Source organism: Nothobranchius furzeri, chromosome 7 (assembly GCF_043380555.1).
Source record: "Nothobranchius furzeri strain GRZ-AD chromosome 7, NfurGRZ-RIMD1, whole genome shotgun sequence".
Taxonomy (NCBI): domain Eukaryota; kingdom Metazoa; phylum Chordata; class Actinopteri; order Cyprinodontiformes; family Nothobranchiidae; genus Nothobranchius; species Nothobranchius furzeri.
The window spans coordinates 45,956,790-45,974,726 of NC_091747.1; the positions used below are offsets into that span (position 1 = coordinate 45,956,790).

The window sequence follows — 17,937 nt, forward strand, 5'->3', positions numbered from 1 at the left end:
CCATAACATCAGCCACCTGCAGTCTACCAGAAGATGTGTTTCCATGAGTTGTACCCAGACCAAGTCAAAACATAAAGTTTCAACTTCTTTTTCTTGACTTTAATGTTAAAGTAACCATTATCATTTTGCGCATTATAAATGTGTTTAATCAAATGAATGACTATTATGCTTTGGGGTAATTATAAGAGATTTAATGAATCCATTCTTAAATAGTGTTGAGAATGTTTGTTACTGACCTTCACACACTCAAGCACACAAACATTCACACACACCCACACACATCTTCCCACAGTAAACTCCAGACACATTTGATGACGCACACGTTTGCTTTGAGAAGAGAAAGGTTTTTGGTAAGTTTCAGTCTTATGATTCCAGTTCGTGCTTGACAACGAAAGAGAGAGGACCTGAAGGGGGGACAGAGCCTGTTGGCTCGTTTCTTCCCCCCCCCCCCCCTTACGCTGTTTCTGTCAGCCAGACAGAATAGATGAATCGCAACTTCTAACGCAGACTCATTACCGAGTCTTTTGATTTCTGAGTGAATTAACTTAAGAAAGCGCGTCGACAAAACGCTTTACCATCAACGTGTACCGAGGGCAACTCTGGACCGGTTCCGTTCGACACCTACGTCTTCCCTGTCAGCCGTTGAGTGTCATCTGGATGAACCACAACATCCTCCACGGCCCGGATCCGAAAGAGGGTCCACAAGAGTTCGGTGAGACAGCACACGGTGTTTAGCGTTTTGATGCATTTTTTCCAACTAAACCTAAGTTTATTCAAACCATCACTTTTCACTCAGACACCTGTTTCTTCCTGAAGCAAAATCAGATGCACACACGCATTCATCTCACCTCATGTTCAATTGTCACCAAACTTTGCACCCACACGCATCCATAATCACATCATATCACTCTCACAACTCACAACATTCTCAATCTTCATAAATTCACCAGAAGGTCTGTTTGAGCAAGAACAGCATATCAACTGTTAAAGATTGTCCCACAAAGTTGCCAATGTGATTGTTATTTCCTGTTTGTCAATTTTCAAAATCATTAGTTTAATTTGAAGAATTAAAACTTTTAATCGTCAAACTGGTTTCCTCATTGAACTGAAACACAGACACTCAGATATTATCGGCAGTTTATCGATGAAAACAACCTTTGAGTCTTCTGAACAATATAAAACTTGGTTATTGAATATTAAAAATTAATATTCCGAATTAATACGTAGCATGGTTCCTCTTTCATAAAAGAGCATAAAACCACAACGCTACAGACTCAACCATCTTGAGTCACTACAGGGAAGGTTGTTGTTGGTTTAGCGTCCAGGAAACAGCAGAGAACATCTCAGCTAGTAGAAGGTAACCGTTAGCATTAGCAATTCCACCACATAGCAGATCTCCATCAGGCTTGTGTTATTCATGGAGATAAAACATCCACGTTGCAGATCAAACAGAGTCAGTGGTAGAGTCATGTTGCTGCTAGCCAATCCAAGGTGAGATGTCCAAATATCAGGAAAAAAGTCTCCAAAACTTGCCGCCTGAAACAGCTTTCTACCTAAGCTCAATTTTCTGTGCTGATCCAGGTGCTTCTGGGCTTTTTTTCCCTTGAGTGTGACTTACAAGGCATTTATTCCTATTGGAGACCACTGCAAATGCATTGATTAAAAGAGTGTTCCACACCTTTAATGGCTCAAGAACTATTGAAGTCCCATAGTCGTCATCACACACTGGTGAATATGTATTTCCACATTTGATCCATCCCAGCGGGGAGAGGTGAGCTGCAGCAGCGGCTGTGCTCGGGAACTATTTGGTGGTTTGATCGCCCAATCCAACCCCCTTAAAGCTGGGAGACATTCAGTCCCAATTTTAAAGTCTTCGGTATGACCTGACAGGGTTTTGTGACATTTTGCCTGTTACTAAAGCAGCTTGATACAATATTTACACTTCAATAATTGTTTGGTGTAAAAAAGGTAAAATATTGTGAGAAGGTTCAAATATAAGATTAACTTTATTATCTTGTCATAATCATAAAATTAGCAGGTGTTTATACTTAGTTTCAGGATTCTCTGAATGATTATTTTTCAATTTAATCCAAATGTTTTGTTAAAAATCCTTCTCGTTTTGATAAAACACCACTTTTTTGGACCTAAAACTGGTTAGGGTGAATTAACTTTAGCATCTTTCGCAGTAGAACTTTGTGGATTTGTGTTTGGGATTATTTTGAACTTAAATCAAGCCAGCGTCCGGCTCAAAGAGCCCCACAGCTGGTTCTGGACAGACCCCGGTGTAATGCATGTGCCTGTTTAGATAAACTGATAAAAAGCCAGGAAACGTGGTGAGCAATGAAAGCAGACAAGATGGAAGCATCTGTCAGTGTCTGTTCCTGGTCTGGGCTCAGAGCCGCCGCCCCAGAGCAACGCTGACGTCCTCAAACTCCACGCCTGCGTTGATGTTAACTAAACTAAAGCATGTGAAGTTTGCTCTGCTACTTAAAACATCAGGATGTCATGTCCCGTGTCACACCAACAACAGGAAGAATCGTCTTAACGGCACACGGACCGGCCCACGCTGTGCTTATTTTTGAAGCTAATGGCTTTTAATGTATGTTATAAATATTTGAATTATGTCTGGCTGTGAATAATTCACATGTGATTTTTCAGCTCTCAACATTAGTCCGGGCCTCATAAGGACCTGGGCTCTTGTACCGCTTCACGTTTTATCAGCTGTTTGATGTTGATGTGATGAAACTTTTAACAGCACGCCACAACGCTGTCACCTAAACAGTTACAGAGCAATCAGATAAAAAAGAAACAACACTGATGCTGCACAACAGTCGGCGCATATTTAAGCTTCGGTTCACCAACTTTAAAATCATCCTAATGTTTGAAGTTTCTCTTCGCAAGGCAAAGAAAACTGCATCTACTCTTAGTTCTTTTTAAAAAGTAATATTTTGACATCATGTGGCCCAATTATTCTGACTTTTTAAAGGCAATTGTGGCTTATTTGGTTTCCTGGTGCAAAACGTTAGTGAGGCGGAAAAACAGCACGGATGAAACGCAGATTTCACGATTGTCTCATGAATATGTAATGCACCATTTACAGCTAAACGGTCCTCGCAGAGGCAGTAAAATATGACAATCTTATTAACAGATCGCTGCCATCAGGCTTGCTCATGTTCAGGCAGGAGAAGCAGCGATGCACCTTAGAAATTATTAAATGCTTTAAGTGCTGCTGTAATACTTGTGTATGTATTTTGCATAAGTAACACCAGGCTGTCAGTGTGTGAGAGGTAAAGGAGTGGAGAAAGGGCAAGCGAAGCCATGTCAGTCAATGCTGTGTTTAATATCTTAATGATGTCTGTAGGAACATGGACCAGAGAGATTAGAGCACCTGACAGCTCACTGAGGCTGCACCCCCGCTTTCCTTTGACAGAATCAGGACATCAGCAGGAATAAAGCCGATCATTCCTTCTAGAAACCTCTGGTTCGTCCTTACCTGCAGATGGCAGACTGGCTGTACGCCGGCCCCTCGGCCGCGCTCAGCGCCTGGCCCACCTGAGTCTGTGTCAGGCCCAGGGACAGCCGGCGGATTTTGAATGCTTTGGCGAATTCACGAATCTCCTCCAGGTTGACCCCGTCCACCTCACTGGGGGCGGTCTGCGGATCTACAAGACAACACACACAAACACATCTCGTTTAATTAGCCCTCTGCTCTTGCGTCGCTTGTCCTGTTTTTCAGAGTGAAAGAGGCAAACATGCAGCCATATGTGATCACGATGGAGTCTAAACAGCTTTTAAAGCAGTCCTGCTCCAGGTCAAAACCTGGCGTTTGGAAGAATAAACTCCTCTGAGGTGTGAACGCCGGTTTCCACAGCTCTGACTTTTAAAGTGTGAATCTTATAGAAAAGCATTTGGATGAAAAAATAAACATGACCCAGTTTTTATTCAGCAGAACAGTTTTCTGTGTGAATACATGTATATTCTACAGCTTGCCCCCTCAGATGAACATTAGAGAACATATAAAGACTTCATTTCGTCAACATGAAGCAGCACACACACCCACACCCACACACACACACACACACACACACACACACACACACACACACCTGCCCCTCACACTGCTTCTGACTCCCCACGCATCTGAAGAAACTTCACTTTAGCATTTTAAATATTTTCCCGCTAATAAAAAGTGATTTCACATTGTACATCAATGTCAGGTGCCCTGGCATCCTGCTTACTAAAGCAAAGTTTGTGCCTCTGAATTATTCATCCTGGTCATTATCAATGAATTATTAAAGGAATCCTCCAAGCGTATTTAAGGAAAAATCTATGAGGCTGCCATCTCGTCGGGCCTCATAAGTGACGTGCAGCATATGCGATGTGCTCCAGACGTGTGAACGCCAGGAAGATGAGGGGCTGCAGACTCAGAGCACTCACGGCTTCGGGTCCCATCATCTCCACGGTGATGAGCATTTCTTCTTCATTCCCAGTGGAGCCTATTTACTTAGCAGATTGAAAGACTAATGGAAGCTGTTCTCGACCGGTCCAGCCTCTGGATCCGTAATATTCGTTAGATATTGGGTCAGGACAGGAACACGGCTTAAAATCTGGACCCAGTGCGTTCATGAGATGGAAATAACAGCTTCATTAAACCGCCTGAATGGGTCTGAATGTTTAATTAGCAAAACAAACACACAATAAACGAAGTTTGGAAGGATTGGAAATGTTATTGCTGAAGAAAAATATGAAGGCACTGTAAAGAAAAGGTAGTTATGAGGCACTGCTGAATAAAACACAAGGCAATAATCTTTGGGTCATAATTTGTATTGATGCCAGCAAAAGGGTAAAGTTAACCTTTTTAAAATGCCTTTATATCTGTTTGGTGGAGCATATTTATGTTATTCTGACTAATGCTGAACTTAGCGGGAAATAAATGTTAAAAACTAAAAAAAATCTTTAAAAAATGAGGATGTTTAATGAAAAAGTTATTTTCTCAGTATGAATATAAATATGTAGTTATGATTCTCAAAAAATAAAACAATTTATTGCTTTTTTTCTTGATGAGGAAAGTAAAAGGGTAAGATAAAATGACACGATACTTAACGGAATAAATCAGTCTTAAATTATGCTCTGCTGCATTTCTTTCTATTGAAATATTATTCTCGACAGATTTATGATGAAACGCTATTTCTTTGAAGCGGTGACTTGTAAATCTGTGGGATTGTGTTGATTTAGCTCAAGACTTAGGCTTTTTCTTTGGAATAATGACCGACAATTTGTGTGAACAAACTTTTACCAACTTGCGTCAGAAATATTTGGTTCTGAATGTCGTTGAGCGAAGTACTTTTTCTGTTTTGATGATGTTAGAAAACAGCAGCTTAGTGAATTAAATAAACGTAAATAAATAATCTACAGTTGGCACCTTCTTTATGATTGACTTTTCCACCATCCGATTAGAAACAGACATTCTCAGCTATTCAATCCGTTTGTGACACTTTGTTTGGGACCGTCGGACACGACAGCGTTTCATTTTCTCCAGCTCTGACTGTCGGGGGATTTCACTTTGCTGTAAACGATATTGAGAGGCGGTGATACGGCTCGTACTCAGCATAAAGCATTAATTCTATTTACGGTGCCTTCTAGAACCCAAAACTGGTTCATAAGATATTTTCCGAGCTGTCGGCAAACAAACTCAACACAATGTCTACAACAAGTTGATCAATGGCGACTTGTGTTTTATTAAATTGGGAGGGACTATGGCTGCCTTAGAAATGAGTTTACATGGAGTTTCAGAGAATTGACTCTGACAAATGAAATTTATCTGAATAAAAGCGAGTTTTTAAAGGCAGTGGCTCTGTGCTGACAGGCTGTGATTTATAAGAGCCTGTCAAAGGCCAACGCACCGGCAGAATGAAACTTATGTTCATCAAACACAACACACGCCACTTTGGATTGTTTAATAAACCAAAGAAATGACAGTCGAGGGGAAAAATAAACCAATCAGTCAATAGCTGTCCTCAGTCAGAGTCGGCCATGTTAAATCTCCTGGTTCACCGTGATCGGAACCAGATTGTTTATGTTAAAGTGTTGTTGTGCAAAAACAAAAACTACATTTTGTTCCTAATGAAGGATTCTTTTGTTTTGCATGAACTTTGACTCATTCAAGATGTAAAAATGTTTTTATTTTTTATTTGTAACAATATAATCAAATACAAGCTAATAATAATGATTCGTGTATACCAAAAATAAATAATACTCTACCAAATGGTTGACCAGAATATCAAAGGTCATTTAATTCAACATTAAATCTGTATTTTTTTTGCATATTTAACAAAGTTGGCATTTTTAAACATGATTAATTAAATATTTGTCTTATTCAAAGTGACAGTCAGTTTCCTTAAACTGACTATATGTTGTTTATATAATTAATCTCTGGAAATATCCATCAAAATGTTGTTGAAAATGAATTAAATGATTCCCAGTGATGAAAAGGAGTCTGATGTGCTTGCCATTTTCCTGAAGCTTGCACTCCCTGGGCCTTTTTTACCCTAATGGGCATCCATTGGTAAGGTCTTACTCCAACACAAAAATATTGCTTGCTTTTAACGATCTAGGTATCTCATGCCCTCGCCAGGAAGAATATGCACTGTCACTTTAAGGAACGGGTACCTATCAGTGAGAAAATTAATTTATTATGCAATTTAAAAACAATAAAATTTAAATCGATTGGTTTTTAACAGCACTTCATTATTACTAAATAATAGCGTTTTAGGAATATTAAAGGGGTTTCTGGTAGTTTGAGTATCACTTCACTTCTTAAAAGTAGGTGAAACATGCAAAGCAGCTGCAACAAAGCTCATCCTCTAAACGTAAAGGAACAGCTTACTACAGGTACGGACATTTAGTGGTCAAACTAGGCAAAAGGTTATTCAGTTTTTGAAAGAATGTATATTAAGAGGTTTAATTCCACCACACTTTACGGTCAACGAAGATTTGTTCTTGTTTTTTATTTTGCTTCTACATTTCCTTATTTATGTTTTTACTTAAAGGGTGCATATTGCTTCAGTTATAATAGTTTTATGATCAATACAAAACACATTTATGAAGTTTTATTGCACGAAATCCCGCTCACAAAAAGCAGTATCACCAGACTTATTCTTGACATTTTCAGCACCCTCCAGAATGAGACATTTCAGTATTCTTTTACATTAAGAAAACAAGCAAGAGCTGGCCACGCCCGCTCAGGCTGCTATCAGCTGAGAAGCTCCAATGCGAAGCTCCAGGAGGGGCTTGGAGTAGAGCTGCTGTTGCTCCTCCAGTAGCAACTCTCTTGAACGTGAGGGGTGGTTCTATTCGACTTCTGTTGTTCGTGACACCACAAATGGGGACTTTTTGAAACGGTTTGCTTTAATTACATTAATTCCTAAAACCAAACACTGACAGAGAATGGATGGATGATATTTTTTACATTTATGTTTCTAGAAGCAGCAGTCACCCACACAACAGCACAAAAAGATTCAAAAGATGAGATATGTCCCTAATACGTTGATTTAATTCAGTTGACTGGTTGTGTAAATATGTGGCATCAAGCTTCTTCGAGAGTGGACCATGAAAGTGCTTTTGCTTCAAGTTGGTACAACTTGTTCCAAAAAGGGTTAAAAATGATGGTTCACAATACTACAACCGATTATTTTTTCCATTATCTTTTTTCCTTAAAATGTAAGAAGATTTGCATCAATCACAAGCTAAAACCTTTTATCTGCTTTGGTAGACAGTTTTTATTTTTTTATTTTTAGCCTGCCTAAGGTGATAATCTTCATTTTTCTACTGTCAACAAACCCTCTGAAAAAAGAACAATGGACCGATCCTGCAAACAAGTATTGCTGGTGCAGCCAAAACCTGATATCTTGTTCCTCTGTGACACGGAGCTCCATTGTGATCCAGTGACTAATAAAAACACAACAAACTACACTGTCACGCCGGCTGACATGTTCCTCCACAATGATGAACACAAACACTAGAGTTTATTTTTGGTCATTCCCACATCCAGCTGCTGCTCAGAGCAGCAGCAGATAGGTAAAAATCAGACCCCAGCCAAAAAATAAAAAAATAAAATAAAATAAAAAACTTATGTCTCTCCAGCTTGTTCAACTCATGGAGTTAGCTAGTAATACTGCTGGGAAAATCCTGACTCTTATCAGGATGTCTGTAATTCATAAAGCAATTGGCTCATGCCAGTCTCACGCTCATAAATGCAAAACACCGATTAGAAATTCGGAAAATTCTTTATGTTAATAGACAAATAAAATAAGCAGTCTTGTTCATTAGGTCTTTACTATATTTATGTAGCCTATAAATCTAGACGGACCGTAGCAGAGGGCAGAGGATGGCTTGCCACGGTAACTTTTGAAGCTCTTTGGACTCTGAATTTAAAGTAAGTAACAATGTAAAATTTTTTACCATTAATTACTGGAAGTATTCATCAAAATGGTGTTGAAAATGAATGAAATAATGCCCAGTTGTTGCCTCTGGGCGACAGCCATATTAGATACCATGCCTCACTCTATGGGAGCCTTTGAGGACTGAACGTTTACTGATTTGTAACAAACAGTTGCAAAATCTTCACCATCCATAAACGTTGTTGTCTTACACATTTACCTCTTCACTCATTGCCAGTGATGAATAGGAGGCTGATTTGCTTGTCATTTTGCTGGAGGTTGAATGATCTGACAAAGTACACATTAGAAAATTGCGCTCCCAGGGATTTTTGACCCTAATGGGCATCCGTTGGTTGCAATGATTTAGGTATGTACTGCCCCCTATCACCAGGGAAAATACACACGGTCACTTAAAGGAATATTTGTCATTTTTAAACATCTATGGGCTTAATTAGGGAAAATGTAATTTAGGAATTTGAAGACATTTAAAAGATCTGTGGATACCCTGCCTTATACCTCTTTTTTTTTACCAAGCACAGCTGTCTCCTTTAAGTGTTTATTCCCATCGTTCATGATGTTTGATGAATGCTAACTTGTAGTGAATCTGTATTTATTGCATTACCAACCCGCCAATGGGACTAGAGATGGAATCTAGTCCGTTAATATATAATTGGTTTCTAAAGGATCTTCTGGAACATCATATCCTGAATATTTCATTGATGCAAATGGTGAAAATCACAATATGAGTAACATGGTTGATGGGTTCAATAAATTTTTTATAAATGTTGGCCCTGAAATAGCAGCGGACATCCCGTGTCAAAAAATGAAAATATCAGTAATATGAAGTTAAATCCCTTTTCACTGTTCCTCTCAGTTACAAATGAGCAAGAAGTAATAAATATTACATTAAAATGTAAAAGTAAGTCTTCAATGGATTATCATGACATAAATATGTCTCTAGTTAAACAGGTTATTCTGAATATTGCTAGTCCCTTAACATATGTTTGTAATTTATCATTTCAGTCCGATTGTTTTCCAAAAAAAAAAAAAAAAAAAGAAAATTGCGAAAGTAATACCACTATACAAAAGTAATGACAAGCACAGTTTTACCAATTATAGGCCTATTTCTCTACTGCCTCAATTCTCAAAAATTTTAGAAAAACTTTTTAATTCAAGATTAGAAAAATACCTTGATAAACATCAAATAATAAATGAGGGTCAGTATGGTTTCAGAACGCAAAGAACCACTTCAATGGCGATAATTGAGGCAGTAGAAGAAATTACTAATGCACTGGATAAAAATAAATATGCAGTTGGTATTTTTGATGATCTTTAAAAGGCCTTCGACACAATCAATCACTCAATGTTATTGGATAAATTGGAAAGATATGGTATTCGAGGGAAAGCTGGTAACTGGTTAAAAAGTAATTTAACGGGTCGGGAACAATATGTTAGCATAGGGCATTACCATTCAGAGAAACTTGGTATTACATGTGGTGTTCCCCAACGGTCAGTGTTGGGACCAAAACTTTTCAATGTATATATAAATGATATTTTTGATGTTTCTCAAGTACTTAAGCTCATACTGTTCGCAGATGACACTAACATATTTTTCAGTAGCAATGATTATACTGATCTTGTAATGACCGTAAACAGGGAGCTAAAATCAATAAAAAAATGGATGGATATAAATAAATTATCATTAAATATAAATAAAACTAAAGCAATGTTTTTTGGTCATTTAAAATACAACATGGAATTACCAATTAACATTGATGGTGTACCAATTGATAATGTGAGTGAAAACCAATTTTTGGGAGTCGTAATTGATAACAAAATTTCATGGAAACCCCACGTTAGGCACATAAAAACCAAAATTTCCAGAAGCCTCGCAGTTTTGAACAAAGTGAAACCATACCTTGATAAAGATGCACTTCGTACTCTGTACTGTACCCTGGTTCTTCCATATTTTACATATTGTGTGGAAGTGTGGGGAAACACTTATAAAAATACAACTAATCCATTAGTCACAGTACAGAAACGAGCACTTCGTATTATTCACAAGGCTGGTTATCTAGATCATACTCACAAATTCTTTCTTCAAGCAAAATTACTAAAATTCCAGGATCTGGTTAATTACAATACATCCATAATCTTATACAAAGCCTTTAATAAACTTCTACCTGCAAATTTACAAACTATATTTGAAATTCGAGAAAGGGTTTATAATGTGAGAGGCCTTGGAGAATTCAAATTACCCAGAACTCGAACAACCCGCAAAGGATTTTGTGTGTCTGTATGTGGTGTGAAAATCTGGAACAGTCTGAGTTTTCAACTGAAACAATGCAATAACATTCATAGATTTAAATTCCTCTACAAACAGTTTTTAGTGTGCTCTGTAATGTCTGTTCTCTTACCACTGCTGGTATGGATACCAACAAAAACATATATATATATATTAAAAACATAAATAAATAAAAGTGCGTGCGTATGTATGTACATATATGTACATGTGTGTGTAGATACATATGTATTATGTATATGTATGTGTGTTTGTTACTATGTAATTATTATTGCCTGTTTACCTGCGGTAACACAATTTATAATTAATATATTCTGTATTCAGTTATGAAGGTTCTATTGTTGTTTGCGAGCTGCTGTTGAGATATTTGCATGTGCCCGGAACTGTTGATGGGTTGTTTGGTTTGCAACGATGAGCGTAGCTGCGGGAAGCTTATTGTTTTTTTAGTTGATGAGTGAAGATAGGGGTGGGATTTAATAAGTTTTCTTTGTCCCACTCCTTTTCAGGTAATTCTTGTTTCTTGTTTTTGTGCACTTTATGTTTTATATATGTATTTTGTTGTGCCTGAAATGAACAAATAAAAAAAATAAAACGTGGTGACTGTTGTGAATGCAAATGCAGAGATTAGGATGTAGTGGACTGCTAAAGGGGGCTGTTTTTACTGGTTTTTCTATATTCATCTTGATTTTTCCAGATCTTGTCACTATTAAACTTTCATTGTTTGGGGAATTAGATATATTGATAATGTGGCTCCTACTGGCAACTTGTGGGTATTTTAACATTTGTGTTAAAATAAAGTGGATGGAGATATTTCCAGTAACAGAGAAAAAAAAATCTCAATCTCGGAGACAAATCAAAACATTCTCTGGCTTGATTTCACAATTGTTGGTCATTAGCAGCACCATTCTGTGTGTTTTGTAACTACGATGTGTCTTTGTAAACTGTGTGGAACACTTACTGCTAACCAGCTGCCCCACGCTGAGAGCCGAGGAAGATGAGGAGGTGGAGGAGGAGGAAGAGGCCTGGTGGAGAGGACTCTGTCTGTGGGGCATGTGAAGCAGGTTGGTTTGAGATGACGGCGGGCCTGTCTGACCCTGCTGAGCCGGAGGCAACTGGAAACACACACACACACACACACACACACACACACACACACACACACACACACACACACACACACACACACACACACACACACACACACACACACACACACACACACACACACACACACACACACACACAAACAGAGAAAATATCCATGAATCCAGCGGCTAATGCTAATAATAATTTACAATAATAATGTTGTTATGGTGACTGGGTTAGAATATTTAATCTAATCAACCAATCAACAGCAGCTAAATTAGCCACTTAAGAGGCTGAACATGAGAGGAACCCTGTAACTGATGATGATGAAATTACTGCCTGCAGGATTCTGACTGACGGAGCAGAATGCAGCACCACGAGTTTACTATTGCAGTGAAAGTTTAAAGTGAAGAGTAAGCTGGTTCAGCTCAGGTGCTCTGCTGCCTGTTTGGGCTTTATAATTGCTTCTCTGCAGAAATAAACTCCTTTAAGAGAAGAAAAAACACCTTGTGACAATTAAGAGTCTTTTTTCTTATCAACAGGCTTGTAAAGATGCCAGTGATGGCAGCGTGGATATAACAAAAACATTTGGACACATAATTCATGATCTGCCAGCTATGTGCACTGATGGCAAAAAACTATGTATTTTCATGTTTTATGCACATTTGGATTGCTTTTACAAGATCAAAATGGTACGTCTTTACTTTTAAAGTGAAAAGCTGTCGACGCGGTAAACTGGGCTGGCTTCTCGCCTCCTGTTTTTTGCTATTAATTATTTTTCCGCGGCTTGTGTTTGTTTGGTTGGCGGCGGCGGTGGTGGGGTGTCGACAGCGATGCACACATTGTCAGGACTGTTGACAGGCTGAAAGAATTATCTAGCTTCACTGAAAATATTCCAGACTGCAGACTCTGACAACCGTAAATTATGCCCGTGGAACAATGTGCACACGCGGGCTTTGAAGTGTAGACACAAGCATAAACATTATTACAAATGCATTAATTCATTCAAGAGTATGATCTGGTGCTTGTGCTGCCACAATTAGGTGTCCATCTGCAGAAAGAGTTCATCCATTCTGCACTGCAGAGGCCTTCAGTATGAACCTTTACCCTGTAATTCTGCTCTGACATCTTCATTATCAAGTCAATACTGTTTCCAATGTACACGTGTGATATGAATCAAAAGGGTCAATTTTCACCATCAAATTGACACAGCATAACCTTTCATACACGCCAGAGCTGCAAAGTCAAGGTTACACCAGCTGGAGGATTCAGACGCACAAATCAACCTTTTGCTCACTTATTGTTCTTCTACGCAGACATAAATAAACTGTCAAGGTCTCCCGCAAAAGCCCTTCTCTCTCGGCCCAGACTGCTGGATTCCTCACTCTGAATAAAAGTGAATCAATACGAATCCTACAAGGTTTTACAACTTATAAGTTAACTAATCATATGGTTGAATAAACAAGATGTTTAAATGAAATGTTTGAATAATCTGTGCTCAAATCAAGTCAATGAAATTGAAATGAATATTGCTCTTACAATGATCCATTGCAGATCTCATGATCAGTATGTGTTTGATTTAACTAGTTAATCATTATCTACACTCATACACATCTTCAAAAGATTCAAATTAAGATTAAGGTTCACCTCACATAAGTGTTTTAAGCCATTCTCACTCACAGTGTTAAAAACATCTTTGTATCTGAGGAGGACGTGGCTTTCTGAGGGACCCAAAAACTTGTCAAATTTTGATTGACCAAATTTGGCCAGAAATCATAAAGTAGTTTAATAAAACAAGAATTACTTCCTGAGTATCTTCCCGGTTACTTTCCAGTTTCTAGCGGAGTTTCGAACAGGCCAATTCGGAACAAGCATTCTTGAGACATCTCTTTTGACATACCGTCAAAACCCTGTTTGCACGCTGCAAGCTGACACAGCCAGACGGCTCCCTAAGAGCCACATCCACTTTGGACGAAAACAAGCATTCCAGATACTGTTGTGACCTGGAGACATCTCAAGACTGGACAGGTCGTATCGGAGTTAATTTACGAAATCCCGGTGCCGTGAGGTCCACCCGACTTCTGACAGTCCAGATCTGCTGGGGGGTCTCCGCCAGGGTTTATAGACACAACAGATTGCGTCTGATGCTGTTTTATTAATAATCAACTCTCTAGTTTATAGCAGAAAAAATTCTTTTACACCCAGATTTCAAAAATTCTTTCAGACACAAAAATTCTGATATACATCTCGCTTACATCACACCACCTCACACATCACATTCCATCACCGCATATCCACTCCATCGCATCTCATTATTCATATCTTGTTATGTATAATCATTAGTTTAGAAAAGAATAAAATTCCTTTTTAACTAAATACTTGACTCTGTCTGGATTAATACGAAGTGTGTTTATGGTCCCTGAACAAGTAAAAGTAACTATAATCTTCTGATTAAACATTCAAAGATCAATCAGGTTGATATTTTATATTTATATGGAATTATCACATCTTATTGGTCATAATTAATTTGCAGTCGTCATGCTATTAAGTGTGACCGCTACACGTGTCGGTGTGCACGCATGCGGCTCTACGCGTTTGCACCATGTAGATCACCAAACTAGGAGGAGAAAGTGTTTGTACTTTTTATACTTTGAAAACAATGCAGGGGGTTTAAAACTCAAGTCAAGTCAAATCAAAACAAAATACTTCTTGTTTAGGTCAGAGAAGACAAATCATAAATGTGGAGAGTACGACTGAAGGGGGAAGGAGTTGTAAAAGAGTTGGTGGAAGTGTTTTCGGGGGATTTGCTCTGTGGAAGTTTAGTTGACATAATGCACGAATGGAAAGCTGCAAACACACATTGTGTGCACCAACGGCTACGAATCTGGAGCTGAGTGATGCAAATGAGAGTTTAAAGAGCTGAAGTGGAAAACAAAATAAGGTGTTTAGCAGCAAAATGAGATCTGATGAAAAGGAGGATGGTGCCGTGACTCCACTAGGAGTTGCTCATTCCAGTTTTAAAAACAGCTCTTGATCAGTTTGGGAGCGACAGATTAAAAATGTAATAAGCAGCTCAACAGGTGATCTGCCTTTAAATGTGTGTGAGTGTGTGAGCACATGTGTTACCTGCTGTCCAGGCTTGATTGGTGACAGCGTGATTCCCTGGGTGTTGATGACAGGCAGGATCTGATTGCCGATCACCGTGGCGATGATCTGGCCTTGAGCGTTGGTCAGAAGCTGAGGTGTAATTGGCTGTACCTGCAGCGCTGGGTTGCCACCCCCTGATTGGCTGGAGGGCCCTGCAGAGTTGGGCATCAGTGGGATTGTTCCAATTATCTTCAAAGGAGGGCAGAGCGGAGACAAAATCAGCTGGGTGGTTTTAAAAAGGAGAAAGAGCAGAGAGGATAAACGCGACTGGAGGTATCAGTGGAAATGAAACCTGCTGCTGGTTTCTCTCATTTTTCTGGGGGAGGTTTGGTTGTGATCAGAAGTGAGGTGAGGTGAGAATATTTACTGCATGTCATCAGGATAATCAGGGCTTCTGAGCATGGCGAGTGTGTGATTTAGAGAGAGAAAGATGTAGAAGTGTCCACTGATCATCTGTCACTGATGTGGTTTTACAGCCAAGAGCAAGTGAGGCTGGAGCCGACTGCTGGGAGCGCACTGCAAAGGTCAGTGCTGAATACCTGTGTGTGTGTGATGGTGCACACCACTGACTGTATTATCCATCACCAGGCCAGGATCGGCACCAAAGTGTGTCCAAACGTGTGTTTGTGCCTGAGTGTCTTTGTTTGTCTCTGGTGTGAAGAAGTGCTGAGACACACAGGCCCCATTTTCATTTCCCCCCCCCCCCCCCCCCCCCACACACACACACACATACACACACACATACACACATGCATGCACACATGCACAGTGGAAGAAGTGCAAAGAATGAGCAAGAAAATAAACAATAAGAGAAAAAAGAGGTGCATCAGGGAGTGAGACAAGACCCCGTGTCTCTAATTTAACTCTCAGGGTCCCAGGGGACCCCCCCCCCACCCTCCCACCCCCAGCACACCCCTCCACCCCCTGCATTGCTCTCCTCAGTGGATGTAATCAGGAAGGGCAGATCAAAAGGGGTGGCGAAGTGTCACTGCAACGTTTTAGCTCTCAGCGCTGCCAGAGTGTGGCAGAGAGTGGCGCTTTAGGGGAGACTTAGCGCCTCTTCACTATGATGAAGGCTAATGTCATCTGGGGACTGGTTCTGGGCAGCTCCTGAGCAGCCGTCTCCCGACCCTCCTGCTGGCATCAGTCCTCCACCAGGCCTCACTACACCAGAGAGAAACTCAAACCCGGATGAGACGCCATCATTCTGTTATTTGGCAACAGGGCGGAGGGCTACTTTTGGTGAAATTGCGCCGTCTTGGACTCTCTTTATGTTTGTATTTTAGTCCAAGGCTCTTTGCCACAGTCCAGAGCAACACACAACTACAAACAGCCTTCTTTTGCTGCCTCTCCTCCATTGCCAACGCTGCTAATGTCTTTCAGCGAAGGACCCGCCTCCCCCCTCTTCTCCCCGCCATCTCTTTGACATAATAGGGAGGGATCCGTGAGAGAAAGGTGGGCCGACTTTCTGTAATTCATCCTTGCCACGGCTCATTTGCTTACGTTACTTCGCATTAGAGGAGAGATAATTTCTCTCTCTCTCTCTCTCTCTCTCTCTCTCTCTCTCTCTCTCTCTCTGTGCGTTCGCTTTACAAATTCCCTGTAATGCTCTCCTGCCACTTAGCATATTTTATTGCCCTGCCTGACGCTCGTGTCTCCAGAGTCCCACTGATCCCACTTTGCATGCCGTTGTGGCAGGGAACTTGTTCTGCTCAATTATTCATCATCATTGGACTAAGTGGTTGTTCTATAAGCATAATAAAGGAGCAAGCAGCTGACAGCTCAACGCTCATCCTGCTGCACCGTCTTCCTACGTCTGAATATCTGCAGATGTTTCATGGCTGTGTCACACAGCTTCACTTAGCCTGCAAGGGCACATATCTCAAAGCGGTGAGCTGTCAGAGTGTTAACTTGTGGCAAAAAGGGAGGGTTTTGTTTTGTTTCCAACAAAGCTCAATCTCTAATGTTACTGATTAAGGTAGGCCTCTTCTCCAACAAATCTTAAAGAGTTTAGTAAAAAAAAGTGTCACTTTTTATTTCTGTTTGTCTTATTCACGGTATTTTTTGTTTCAAATGTTATGGTTATATTTCTTTGTTTTCTTTTTTCCGTGTTCTGTCTGGCTGTGAAGCAAACAGAATTAATGTCTGAATGCTGGTGACAAGCCTTACAGATTTACTCTCAGGTGGAGCATCAAAGCTTCTGCTTTTAATGTCACGCCTGATATTTAAACCTTTATTGTTATTGTTTTTGAATGCTTTGTAATTCCAACCAGACAAGGAGACAGGTGAAAGAGAAAGGAAGAGACAAAAAAAGGGGGTGGGTGTCCACAAAAATAAACAATCGATGATGAACAAGAGTCTGCTTCTAGACCTGCAGAAAAGGGACACACAACAAAACAACAGGAGCAAGCTATCACTGCGTCAACCTGATGAAGAAACGTAAAATCAACATTGTTTATCTGAACAATCATACGATAATAAATCACAGTGCATTTAGTGCCAACCACAGCTTTAAGACATGTTGAATGTGCCCAAGTCCATACTTATCAGAGCACCATGTGAGCACCTGTGTGTGTATACGCGCTTGAATATGTAAGGTTTCTCTATAGGAGCAGTTATATTTCTGATACTGGCTCCTACCTTTGATTGATCTGATCAAATCTAGACCGACCATCTCGGAAACCATAGGCTTTAATGATCTTTGGATGTACATAACTGATTAACCTTTGGGATCAACATGATTAAAGATGGCCGCAACAGCTAACTGACAGTGGCAAACACAAAAATGGCAATAACTAAATCCATTTTACAGAAACTGAGCTATTATCTCTTTTTCCATGTGCTAAAATCATCATGTGTTTTAAGATTGAACAAAAATAGCTTTAACTATCCTTTCTTAACTGAACAATCACTTAAACCATGATTATATAAAATTGCAACATCTTTAAGTTTCTATGTATATGA

At 39.7% G+C, this 17,937-nt stretch overlaps 1 protein-coding gene across 3 annotated transcripts in view; it reads right to left on the minus strand.

The window, feature by feature from the left end:
* The window catches only part of pou6f2 (POU class 6 homeobox 2), a 110,455-nt gene that overhangs the window by 4,933 nt on the left and 87,585 nt on the right, over positions 1-17,937 (minus strand). For all 3 annotated transcript variants that reach the window (XM_054751457.2, XM_070553106.1, XM_015954702.3), the window contains 3 exons: positions 14,953-15,162; positions 11,699-11,852; positions 3,494-3,662 (listed from right to left, as the gene is read on the minus strand). In XM_054751457.2, the coding sequence (XP_054607432.1) occupies positions 3,494-3,662; positions 11,699-11,852; positions 14,953-15,162 (533 nt within the window). The remainder of the gene's footprint in view (positions 1-3,493; positions 3,663-11,698; positions 11,853-14,952; positions 15,163-17,937) is intronic.